This window comes from Ipomoea triloba, chromosome 3, assembly GCF_003576645.1.
Source record: "Ipomoea triloba cultivar NCNSP0323 chromosome 3, ASM357664v1".
Classification (NCBI taxonomy): Eukaryota; Viridiplantae; Streptophyta; class Magnoliopsida; order Solanales; family Convolvulaceae; genus Ipomoea; species Ipomoea triloba.
Window position 1 is genome coordinate 20,000,993 of NC_044918.1, and position 12,185 is coordinate 20,013,177.

General features: G+C 34.0%; 2 protein-coding genes across 3 annotated transcripts in view; both read left to right on the forward strand.

Moving 5' to 3' along the window:
• The window catches only part of LOC116012663 (protein SIEVE ELEMENT OCCLUSION B-like), a 37,315-nt gene extending 35,225 nt beyond the window's left edge, over window positions 1–2,090 (forward strand). For both annotated transcript variants that reach the window (XM_031252290.1, XM_031252289.1), the window contains exons 4-7: window positions 50–177; window positions 358–939; window positions 1,112–1,243; window positions 1,360–2,090. In XM_031252290.1, the coding sequence (XP_031108150.1) occupies window positions 50–177; window positions 358–939; window positions 1,112–1,243; window positions 1,360–2,037 (1,520 nt within the window). In that variant the 3' untranslated portion in view covers window positions 2,038–2,090. The remainder of the gene's footprint in view (window positions 1–49; window positions 178–357; window positions 940–1,111; window positions 1,244–1,359) is intronic.
• A 1,180-nt stretch (window positions 2,091–3,270) lies between these two features.
• Window positions 3,271–10,353, forward strand: LOC116013421 (protein S-acyltransferase 24-like). The gene is made up of 13 exons (XM_031253163.1): window positions 3,271–3,782; window positions 4,289–4,429; window positions 4,960–5,072; window positions 5,536–5,615; window positions 5,697–5,860; window positions 6,485–6,623; window positions 6,741–6,840; window positions 7,583–7,640; window positions 8,010–8,087; window positions 8,167–8,265; window positions 8,429–8,507; window positions 8,628–8,776; window positions 9,716–10,353. The coding sequence occupies exons 1-13, from the start codon at window positions 3,495–3,497 to the stop codon at window positions 10,139–10,141; spliced, it is 1,914 nt and encodes a 637-aa protein (XP_031109023.1). The 5' UTR covers window positions 3,271–3,494; the 3' UTR covers window positions 10,142–10,353.
• The last annotated feature ends 1,832 nt before the right edge of the window (window positions 10,354–12,185 follow it).

Genomic DNA, 12,185 nt, shown 5'->3' on the forward strand with positions numbered 1-12,185 from the left:
AAGATTAACTATATAATATATAAATTGATTATTTTTCATATATATGCAGAAAAGAAGAGGGCTGAGGAATCTTATGAAGCATTAAAGCGTGCTTTGTATTACACTTCTTCTAGTAAGGTTGAAGTTTTCAAGTTAATGTTTAATGTCAAGGATGGTGAGATGCGATTTAAAGACAATGTGAGATTTTGAACGTTAAACAATAATATTCGTTATTTACTATTATATTTAACTGTAGGGGAACTATTTCATCCAACTGCCTAAGCCCTAAGGTGAAAAGCATGCAATGCAAAAATAAAAATTCGTATGTTCCGTAGTATACTTGGTAACGTGTGAATATTTGGTATGTATGTATATTAGGGATTAAATGATTGGAACACCACAAGAGTGGCCCTGCTAATTACCCAAGGCCTTGACATCTCTGATCTGAGGATTTATTTTCTGAATTGGTTTGCCGAGCGTGCGAAAACAAGACTACTTTGGATTCCAATCCCTCAGAATGATGATGCATCATGGACTACTAAGGATGAGCAACAATTTGCAGAATTAAAAAGAAGGATGCCCAGCTTGTATTGGTCGGACAATCTGCAAAAAAAGATTTCACCACAATTTATTAGATTTGTCAAAGAGCAACTCTTTCCAGACTTCCAGATGGGAGGGGAGCCAATCATTGTTTCATTAGATCAGCAAGGAAGAATTGTTCATCCAAATATAATGCACATGATACATATATGGACTTTTAAGTATATTGAAGAAAATACATTAGGAGTTCAAGGAATATATAGTATAACTGCTTTGGTAAAAGAAGAGTTGAAGAAAGGGACTTCGAACATCAATCGTGTGATACCTGAAATCAATGATATGATAAGTGTTTTGGTTGGTGACATTAACCACAAGATAGTTGCTTGGGGACAAAATATTGAAAAGAGGATACAACATTTGGTATGATCTCTTTCATGCATTTATTTATTTCCAAGTTTTAATGATTTAAAAAAAAAAAAAAAACTTATTTGTAGTTTCACTCCCCCACTCCCTCCAAACAAATAGTTTTTTTTTTTTTTTCAAAAGTTTGTTATTTTATAACATTAATTACCTTATTTTTATTCATAATCAGATAGAACAATCCACTCCGTATAACCACGAAAGGGAAAAATTCCTGTGGCAGCAAGAACCAAATTTCAGTCTCGACCGTGTGGTAGGAACACATGGCCGCCATGTTTATATTGATTATGAGATACAAAATTGGGTATGGCTTCTAGCTTAATTCAACCTCTTATAAATTACACACTACATACCTACGACCTCTTATTTCTTTTACAAATTGTTTAGCAATTATATATATGTGTTCTTTTATTTCTTCAGTTAGGCACGGAAAATTATATATTTTTATACGGGGGAAATGACATTAATTGGATTCGAGGATTCACTTCCAAGGTACATCAACTTTGTTCCAAAATCCAATTGAAGGTAAAGTTGGCCTATGTTGGTAAAAACATGATTATAAGATCAATCGTTGATAAAGAAAAAATGAGTCTATGTGCATTAGATGATTCCTATGTAGTAGGGAGGTTTTGGACTCGTCTTCAAAGCATGTTTTTGTCAAGAATCTATTATTTGGACTCGATTAATCACTTTGATGAAGAGTGCAATGATGAAATTTTGCAAGGACTCAAGAAATTGTTGGCCTATGAAGGTAAGAATACAAGAATTGAAGGATGGGCCCTTTTAAGCAAAGGGAATAAGGTAGTTGTATGTGGGCATGGAGCTAAAATACTGCAAGTAATAAATGATTATGAGATTTGGAAGGAAAACATAGCCACCAAAGGTTTTGATGAGGCATTCAAAGACCACCATGAGACGCCGCTTACTTCTTCTTCCTTAAAAAGTCATTCTTGTTGTGCTCTTGAATATCCAACTACCTTGAACAAAATTCCAGAGAATGAGAAATGTCCCGAGTGTTCTTACTCGATGCATAAATTTGTTACCTTTACATGTTGTCATGGTCATGACACTGACTTAGAAGAAGAAATGTATCACTAGATCAGATGGTGTGTTAATATATGTGTGTGTCTGTGTGTGTTTATTTCAGTTTAGTTTTATTGTCATTTTAAATTTTATGTTTCTTTTTAGACCTTATGTTCATGTTAAATTGCAAAATTACGATATAAGAATTGCGAGTTCATCCGTTATTATTTTTAATTACCATATTTTACATATTTTTAATTGTAAATTTATCTAAAGTGACAATAAAACTCTTTTTTATTTATCAATGATCTTGTGATCAAGTGGCATGTAATGACTTTCCTAAATGAGAGGTTATGAGATTGAGTCCGATATGTACTTTAATTATTGATACATTTAGTTTTAATCTTTTAATTTTAATACATTACATTTTTTTACTTTTATTTGTTTGGCACAATTAATTTTATGTTTAAATTTATGTTATTTTTATCATTTAATAAAGAATGTTAATATGTAATTTTATCATTCAAGCCTTTTAGACAAACATGCAATTTATCTCTCTTATGAACTTTTTTAATTAAATGAGTAAATTACATATTAATTATATTTAATATATTGTAGAATAACAAAATTTTAAAAGAAAAACTAATTATAACCATATTTGAATAAATCTCTACGCACTCATCGGGTGTCCGGGGGCGTCATTCCGCCTAGCGCCTAGGCGGCAATTAATCAGCGTCCAGGCTCCAGTGTATTTTTTATTTTTTAAAAATTTATTTAAAATTTTTTATTTTTTCAAGACTAATAATTATAAACTTTTTAATACTTCAATAGTTAATACTAAAATATTAAATATTAACCTAAAAAACATATAGAATTTGAACAATTTAAAATTATTTCGCTCTAAACAATATCATTTTGAGTGAAATAACAAATTTAAATAATAACAATAGCTAATCGGCTGACTAGGCAGCTTGGTCGACACCTAGGAGGCATAGACGGTCAATGCATAAGCTGCCTAGATCACTAATTATATGCTAGGCAGCCAGCTGACGTCTAAGCGGAATTTTTGTAATATTAATTATAACAAATAAATAAAATACAATGTGACAAAATTAAAAGAGTTTTGAGAAAGTATGTATGGACGATCCTACGTTGTAAAAGAGTCAGTATTATTATTACAAAAAAAAAAAAAAGTTTTGAGAAACATGGCGATGGAGGAGGGTGTTGAATGTAATTTAGGGAAGAAGAGGGAGTGAGAGCAGAAATAATTATTGGGGCTTCGATATGTTAGTCGGCTTCTGTTATCTGGGTCCGTCATCCTCAGCCAAGTCAACCCCTCTCTCCGCCACCACCCACCCGCCCTATCAATTCCCTCTTCTCTCCTTCCTGGAAAAGCCCTACACAGCTCCAACGAATATTCTACATTCATATTCATACCATATATAGTATACGACTATACGCATTGATTGAAATTCATTACTTTGAAGTTTGAATCCTTCCAATTCAGAGCTCAATTTCCCCGCGGGCTCTGTATGGCGTCGGAGATCGAGGTCGTTGAGGAGGTCGAATTAAGAGATCGGGGATCTGCGGCGGCGACGACGTCGTCGTCGAATACCGGAGTTGCGTCCGGCTCGGTGGTGGAGGAGGACAGCTTGAGGAACGATGTTTACACGGCTGCGGCGTACGGGGACATGGAAAAGTTGCAGAGGTTGGTCGAGAGCGAGGGGTGCTCGGTTTCTGAGCCGGATGGCCTCGGCTACTACGCGCTCCAGTGGGCCGCTCTCAACAACCGCATTGCGGCTGCGCAATACATCATTGAGGTCTTTTAAGCTTCTCAGTTTTGGAAGATAATATAATAACTGTGCGATATGATTCATTTCCTAAACCTGATCCCGCTTTGTATTTTGTGCGATTGTTTGAAATTGATAAATATTATACTTGATTTACCGAATCTGAAGAATGTATGCTTTTAAAAAATTGCTACATTCAAATTGTTTTCCAGAAAATGCAAATGTGGATATTGCTGAAGAGATGGTTGTAATTAGACATTAAATAATTTAAGTTACATCGGAATCAGCATATACATGCTGCTATGCTATTGAAGTTAATGACTCCATTTAACAATGAGACAATGATTTTATGCTGCCAAAAGGCCTGTTCAAGGTTTCTCTTTGTGCTTCATCCGAAAATAACAGAAGTTAATATGATATATTTGGATGGATGAATTTTAGTTCCCATTCTTTTGTAACTTTGTTGTGAAAGTTTTGTTTTGCTTCAAGTATATACATACTAAGTACTGCCAATCACTTGGTGTTACAATTGGCAGCATGGAGGAGATGTAAATGCTGCAGATCATACGGGGCAAACAGCATTACACTGGAGTGCAGTTCGGGGTGCAGTTTCGGTTTCAGAGCTTTTACTCCAAGAGGGTGCTCGGATAAATGTGGTTGATATATATGGTTATCAGGTATACTATTCTTTTGCATGTATTTTATTTTTAGCACCTGACACTTAACAACTAAAGTTTTCCCCCTAAACAAATGCTTTGAATTGTTTTAAACTCATCCATTGGGTAATTTGTGCTTCAAATATGTCCTGATTTTTGGATTGGATACAATCCACAACCATACTCCATTTTCTGTGATCACCTAATATTTCACTTCCCCAAGATTCTAGGTGGACTTGAAACAAGTTCAATGCACAATCTAGATCCACCTTTTATGGCATATTCAGTTTTAGTTTACTTTTAGGTACAATCTTGATTTCAATTGTTCTAATCAGGACTTTAAAATGCTTGTTTCTCATTCTCTCTAGTTGTGCCTTTCTAGGCTGAATTTTTTTTTGGATCCTTCATTAATGATTTTGGTGCTTGTGCTTTCCTGTTTCCTGCTCTCCTTGCTATTATTTGATATCTAGATAGTAAGTGGTGGGACTTATATTCTATGATCCTTAATCATCAAACTTTTGATAATAAAAGGACTATGCAATTGCTTACAGGCAACACATGTTGCTGCTCAATATGGTCAGACAGCTTTTCTTTATTATATAGTTACGAAGTGGAATGCTGATCCTGATGTTCCTGACAATGATGGGAGAAGCCCTTTACACTGGTATATAATTTTAAGCATTGCAATTTATATGTAATTGTTGTGTTGGATTAGCATGTAGTACATTGTCTTTTCAACACTTTGTATCCTGCATAAAGTTTTGCATTTTGAACATAATTCAAATCTAGTGATTCAATTCCTTTTTTCCCTGTTATCAAATTGCTAAGAGGGAATTAAATTGTAACAAATTAAAAAATGCATGTATTTCTTTAATTTTCATCTTTATGTTCTGGTCCAGGTGACATGTTTTTTTCCACTTGACTCTGAACTTTAGTCAACTGGAAATTCATATCAATGCCACTATTAACGCAGACCATACTTAAGCAATGGTTGTATGTTCTGTAAAATGAAAATAGTATTATTATGTGAGCACTTATTCTAAGGTGTTATTTTATGTGTTTTATCTCCTTTTCTTTTTCCTCTTTTTAATTAGATTTTCATGTTCTTTTGGTCTGGGAAACTCTAGGGCTGCATACAAAGGCTTTGCTGATTGTATACGTCTGTTGCTATTTTTGGATGCATATAGGGGACGTCAGGATAAAGAGGGTAATTTAAAATATTTAGCTTTCTGTTGGTGGACTTTCTAAAATTCTTGATAGAATTGCTTCTTACCACCTTCTACTCTAGGATGTACACCTCTTCATTGGGCTGCTATAAGGGGTAACCTGGAAGCATGCACAGTGTTAGTGCAGGCAGGGAAGAAGGAAGACCTGGTGGTGACTGATCATACTGGTCTTACACCTGCACAGCTTGCTTCTGATAAAAATCACCGACAAGTTGCTTTTTTCCTTGTAGGTATTCTGTAATTTAGTGATTCCTTTGTTGCTACAGAAGTAATGTTTTACTGCCCAGCATCAACAGTTACTGGTTTATGTGATTTTCATTTCTTTGTTCGTGATTTCAAGCTGTCCCAATTTGTATCAGCTCCAAAATATTCAGTTTGGCTTCACCTGCTAGACTTTTTCTCCCACATTTTTTTTTCCATTTTTTTTCATTACTTATCAGCAACGTTATAAATGCACAATGTTCATAAGCAGATGGTAAAAATCATTATGCACTTAACATACAAATATACTAATGTCTATAAAGATCAATTTCTGTCAGTTCTTACTTACACATCCCGACATCCCGTATTAATTATCTGATTATAGCAAACCAAATCTTTTTACTTTGATTCATGTTCTAATAATTGATAGCTTAAATTCATTTTATTATTATTATTATTATTTTTATTGTTGTTGTTGTTATTATCATCATCATTATTGTTTTGCAAGTTGTTTCAAACTCTCTGCTTATTGTAAGTTTGTTTCGATTTTTGGTTATAAGATGAGATAGTTTGGAGTGGATGTGATTCTTTGTCGCACAACTTTCTAACAAAGATCCTAAATGTTTCTTGGACAAATGTGGTTCTGCAGGGAAATGCTAGAAAGTTGTTTGAAAAACGTTGTGATGGGAACAGCCGGCTTGGGAAAATTTCAAAACTAGGCTTTGCTCCTATACTATGGTGTATAATTTTTCTACTACTTGTAACGTATATCCATTCGGTCATCATGGGTAATTTTTCATGCAAACTTTTTCTTGTTTTTGTTTTTATTTAAACTAATTAATTACTTTAACATGCAAATTAAATTCAATATTTACAATATTCTATTTCCTATGTTTGATTCACAGCTCCTACTCTGCCAAAATTAACTGCCGGTGGTGCTTTATTTGCATGGTTGGGTGTTTTCATTGCAACTTCTGGACTAGTTATGTTTTATAGGTGTAGCAGGTATAACTCATGATCTTTCATTCTTTTGTTGGCTATACATTGAAGAGCAATGCTTACATTGTGGCAATGGGATGAAATGACTAACTTAACCATTTTGCATTTTTCATTTTATAAACTAGTTGTTAAGCATTCATCTGCTGTCATTCTTTCTGTGTTCTTACTTCCAATGTCAAAAATATGTTGTTGCTGACTCCCTGAAACAATTCTTCAATTAATTTTCTTATGTTACTTAGAAAAAGAACATTGCTTCCTTTTATTAAGACAAAAAGTGAATGTATTTATTTTAAAATTTCTATGAAGTCTCACCAAAAGAGGGACTGTAGGAATAAAAGTGGATGTATTATTTATGCTATGTGAACAAATTATGAACTTATTATTCATGCATTTTTGCCCTAATGAAAGAATTCTCCTTTTATTCTGTTAAGCACCATTCCCTTCCCTAGATTTTCTGTCATTTTGCAGTGCTGGGTCTTGTGAAATACAACTAATTATACATTTGGTGTGCATATTTGCTTCATGCTAATTTATTCATTTTTTACTTATGGTTTCACCATTTATAATCAGAAACATCCGTCTATTCCATTTTTAGTCTTGCTCTCTGTGGCTCATTTTGCATCATTATACCCTAGATAAAATAGGAACTTTGCTGCTAATTTTTGGCTGTGAGCTTGTTCAACACCCATGTATCTCAAGTTCTAAACATGCTTATTGATTTTTGAATGTGTGTTGTCCTTGTTTGCAGCAACGACCCGGGTTACATAAGGATGAGCTTACATGATTCACATGATACAAAAGATGATGTAAGTTTACCTCCATTTCTTTTCCATTAACACCTGCGTGCCCATTGCCCACCACCCAAACCTGAAAGGGGGCTATGTAATGCGAGTAAAAACTAACCTACAACAGAACCATAACTAGAAAGGTCCATTATCCTCATTCATGAAATATAGCCTTGGTCACTTGAAATTACAGCTATGCAAAGTTCTTTTGTTACAAACTTAAAACTATGACTGACATGATTTTTTTTCTCCTTGTCTGAGGTTTTCCTTCTCAGGCATAATTTCATCATTGTTAAACCACACATAAGAATTCCTTATGAGTATTTTTTTTTAAAAATTTCTTGTTACACTCTGAAATCTCATTTTGTTATGCTATCATTGTTATGTTAGGAACCATTATTGAAGCTTGAAATGAACCACCCTGCTTTGGTTGCTGGAAACTGGTCTCAGCTTTGCTCCACATGCAAGGTACTTCTAGTTTTTTATTTTCTTCTCTTTTATCATCTCTCTTTGAAGCTTTCTAATGCTTTATTTGCTGTTTCACCAGATTGTCCGTCCTCTTCGTGCAAAACACTGCTCCACCTGTGATCGTTGTGTGGAACAATTCGATCATCATTGCCCTTGGGTATCTAATTGCATTGGCAAGGTGCTTAAAATTGAGTCCATCCTTTTCTCCCACTATAGTTTCATTGTCCTTTAAAAAAAATTCCACTTGATTCCCTATATTGTAGCGTCATATAGTCTGTAAATATTTAGCTCTTACATTTTTATTGAGACTTGACCAATTGCTAATGAACTTTCTCATTCAGAAAAACAAATGGGATTTTTTCTTGTTTCTTGTTCTTGAGGTGTTGGCTATGTTAATAACTGGTGGAGTCACCCTTACAAGTAAGACTTGTTTTGTATTTCCTTTTTATGTTTTATAGTCCTAGGTTTCTAGATTTTAATGACTAGAGGAACTTTATTTATGGGGTTTTATGGCAACTAAAATACCTCTCAACATTTCAGGAGTCTTGACTGATCCAGTGGCTCCATCTTCTTTTGGTGCATGGTTAAACCACGCTGGTACTCAGCATATTGGTGCTATAATTTTTTTACTTGCAGATTTTTTCCTATTCTCTGGTGTGACAGTCTTAACTGTGACTCAAGCTTCTCAGGTTTGTTTCTTAGTTTTTTGTGCATTACCAAGTTTAACACACTAATACCTGAAATACACATTCATATTTTTTTTAAGTGCAGATTAACCTTTGGTTTTTGTTGCTTTTTTCTATTTTAGGAGTGGGGGAATGTTTCCCTTCACTATGTGCAACATTGACTAAAATATGCTTTCCCCTTGTTATGTTTGAAAGCATCCTTTACTGTGGGGGAAAAGTTGCATGCTTAATTTGCATTATTCTTTTCTTATGTGAACTTAAGCACTCCGGACTCATTTTAAATGAATAAATAAAGAGCCTTTTTTTTGTTTTTGGTATTATGATTTAGTTTTGAGAACAAAAACATCGAAGAGAAACTAAATGCTTAAACACGTTTAGTTTCATATTTTGGTTGTAATGTAATGGGTGAATTGGTGAAGGTGAGATTGGTATGCCAGATGATGTGGGTGGTAGGGTGGTATACACCCTTTTTGGTTGGGGGGTGTTAAGAGGTCATTAGTGAAATTTGAATAATGGTTTGATTGAAATATATATTTGGGACAGGATACATAGAGCCAATGGATGGTGGGTGTGTGGGCTTTCATCAAAAGAAGTCCAGATGGTTGAATGGGGTTAGTATAAGGTTGATGTGGAGTTAGTCATGATACATGATGTGGATGTTAGGTTGTTTCAGAGACATGGGGAAGGCTACTGGTGAGTGGGGTTGAGGTGGCCGGTTGGTTAGGAATGACATATAATTCTCTCTACAGTTTTTTCAACAAATGCAAATGTTTAGAAAATTAAGAAAATAACTTTACCAAATTTACCAAACACTGTTTCTTTTGTCAGTGTTGTCTTCAGAACTATTTTCATTCAACTTTTAGCAGGTTGTTCATTTACTGACCTGATTATTTCTCAACGTTTACTGTCGATTTTACTTACTATTTACCCTTTGTGGTACAGATTTCTCGCAATATTACAACAAATGAAATGGCAAATGCATTGCGCTATAATTACCTCAGAGGGCCAGGTGGTCGCTTCAGAAATCCGTATGATCATGGGTGTAAGAAAAACTGTTCAGATTTCCTGATAAATGGGTATAATGAGGATATTGAGTGTAGTGAAGAATCAGCTGAAGGCGAAGGAGTTGGGATGATACAAATGGCTGCTAGTTCAGCCCTGCAAAACGGTGCCTGCCATTCTCAACAGACCAATGGAAACGACCATGTAGTTATCAATGTGAATAAGAACACGAGTAGCCATCAAAATCATGTTCACGCTTCTCACTGTAATCATCATAATAGTAGCAAAAACAAAAGTGAATCTGTACCGTTGGGATTGGGTATGGGCTTAGGGCGAAATGCTGGCCGTACTGGGGTTGTTTCATGATTGATGCCCCACCATTTTGGTTGAGAATGCCTCATTCATGGTTGCTGTTGTATGTCAGTAAGTAGACATGTTTAGGTTTAGTAGTAATTTACAATTTTTTTGGTCGTTTCCTATGTTCTCCGAGATTGTGAATGGCAAGAACATGTTTACATTAGAGCAAATGAGCTAAATATTTATGATGGTAATGATAGTTGAGGCTTTGCGTTTTGAGATTTAGCAGTCTTCCTAGCTTCTTTCAACTTTCAAGTGGTAAAGAATTCTAATATTAATTGGGAAACAATTACATGAGAGTAAATTGCAAAGAAAATTGTGCATAAGAGTGATGATCTTCTTGAATACTACTAACTCTATTACAATGCAGTATCTGTTCATAACTACTTTCTCAACATATTGAAGCACAAGAGTCAGTATTGACTCCACTGAGGCTCGAACCCACCCCCTCCCGTATAAATGGAAGGGTTTGATGCCACTGGACTACAATGATCTTCTTGATTTTTGGAGACTATTTTTTCACATCTTGGAAGCAATTACATAATAATAGGCTTCCACTATCGAATGTAACCACAGGGAGACGAATTAATATTGCATCAACTGGGTGATAACTTATCTTAAATTTTTGTACTATAAATTATGTAGATGATGTTGCATTGGTAATACCTAATCTAAATTAATTAACATGACTTGATGTGTATAGTAAAAATTTCACCGTTGCTTAAGGATTAATTGTTGTAACGCTAGTTTTAGTCCTGAATTCAGCTTTTTCCATCGAAAGACCGTGGGGGAAAAAAATACATAAAATTGTAATTTTATTCTCAAGCGTAGGAATGGTGTGTGGCGAGTACCAATAACAGGTAGGAACGTTGCATGAGTTTTTAATTATTTTGTTTAAATGTTCAATTTCTTATGGAATAAAGAGCTACATGTGTTAAGTTTAAGATTTTTTTTTTTAGTATTATCAATATACCTTCTCTAATTGTTGTAGCCCACAGAGCCAATACCCCATTACTAAGGTTTGATCTTGCGACATTCATTTAAGAAGAGTCACAGAGGCGCCAACTGACCATGAGTGTTAAGCTTAGGATAGAAACTACAATTTTAATTCTTCTTTTATGATTTTTTTTTTTGAAAAAACAATTATCAAAAGACTAAAATTGAGATCACTGCAATGTCATTTTTTGTCCCTCAATTTTAATAAAATGACTTTTTTTTTTCTTGAGTTTTATTTTGGTTTTTAGGATAAAAAAAATACTTTATACACAATTTAGAGACAAAAAAAAAAATCAAATTGCAAATAATCAAGAACCAAAAAGTGACGAGATATAATTGTGTGGCAATATGTAGGGGTGTCAATGCAAGCTAGCTCACCCACTACAAGCAAAACTTTTCACGAGTCAACTTGCAAGCTAGATTTGCCCAACCCGGCTTAACCCGGCCTTCTAAATAGGTTGACATGTCTTACATGCCGGGTAGCGGGCTAGTTTTAGAAAAAAACAATTAAAAATAATTATATGACATAGTATATTATATTTTAATATATGAATGGGAGAAAATATAACTTTTAATTTATATGTCATATATTTTAATGGATAATAATATTTTATTTATAATCATACCTTGTATTCATTTTTTTATATGAAAGTGTACTAATTTGCATTGTATTCAATCAATAATAATATAGATGCTATAATTTAATCCATATTAATATTTTAAAAGTATATAAATACAAGAATATCTTTAAAAAGAAATTGGCCATCGACATGCTTCTTTGCAGCTTCTTTGTAGGCCAAAATGTATTTTCCCTAACTTGCCCCACCACATACCAATGCCTATTAGGTGGAAGATGATTCATGTAGTTGTGTAGAACATGTATAAGCTAGGTACATTATTTCTATCCGTAGAGTATATTATTTTTATATGTGATGTTCATTATTTGAATATGTACAAAATAATATGAAAAGAGTTTGGGGTTCATTATTTATATGTACAAGGTTCACTATTTGTGTGCACATGGTTCATTATTTGAGCATATACAAACTAATTAAGA

Bases quoted from the DNA above. Each gene is read 5' to 3' on its own strand.
- LOC116013421 (XM_031253163.1), top strand. From the start codon at position 3,495: ATGGCGTCGGAGATCGAGGTCGTTGAGGAGGTCGAATTAAGAGATCGG. The intron at 8,266-8,428 runs GTGCTTAAAATT...TTTCTCATTCAG, and splicing joins TATCTAATTGCATTGGCAAG to AAAAACAAATGGGATTTTTT. The intron at 8,508-8,627 runs GTAAGACTTGTT...TCAACATTTCAG, and splicing joins TGGTGGAGTCACCCTTACAA to GAGTCTTGACTGATCCAGTG.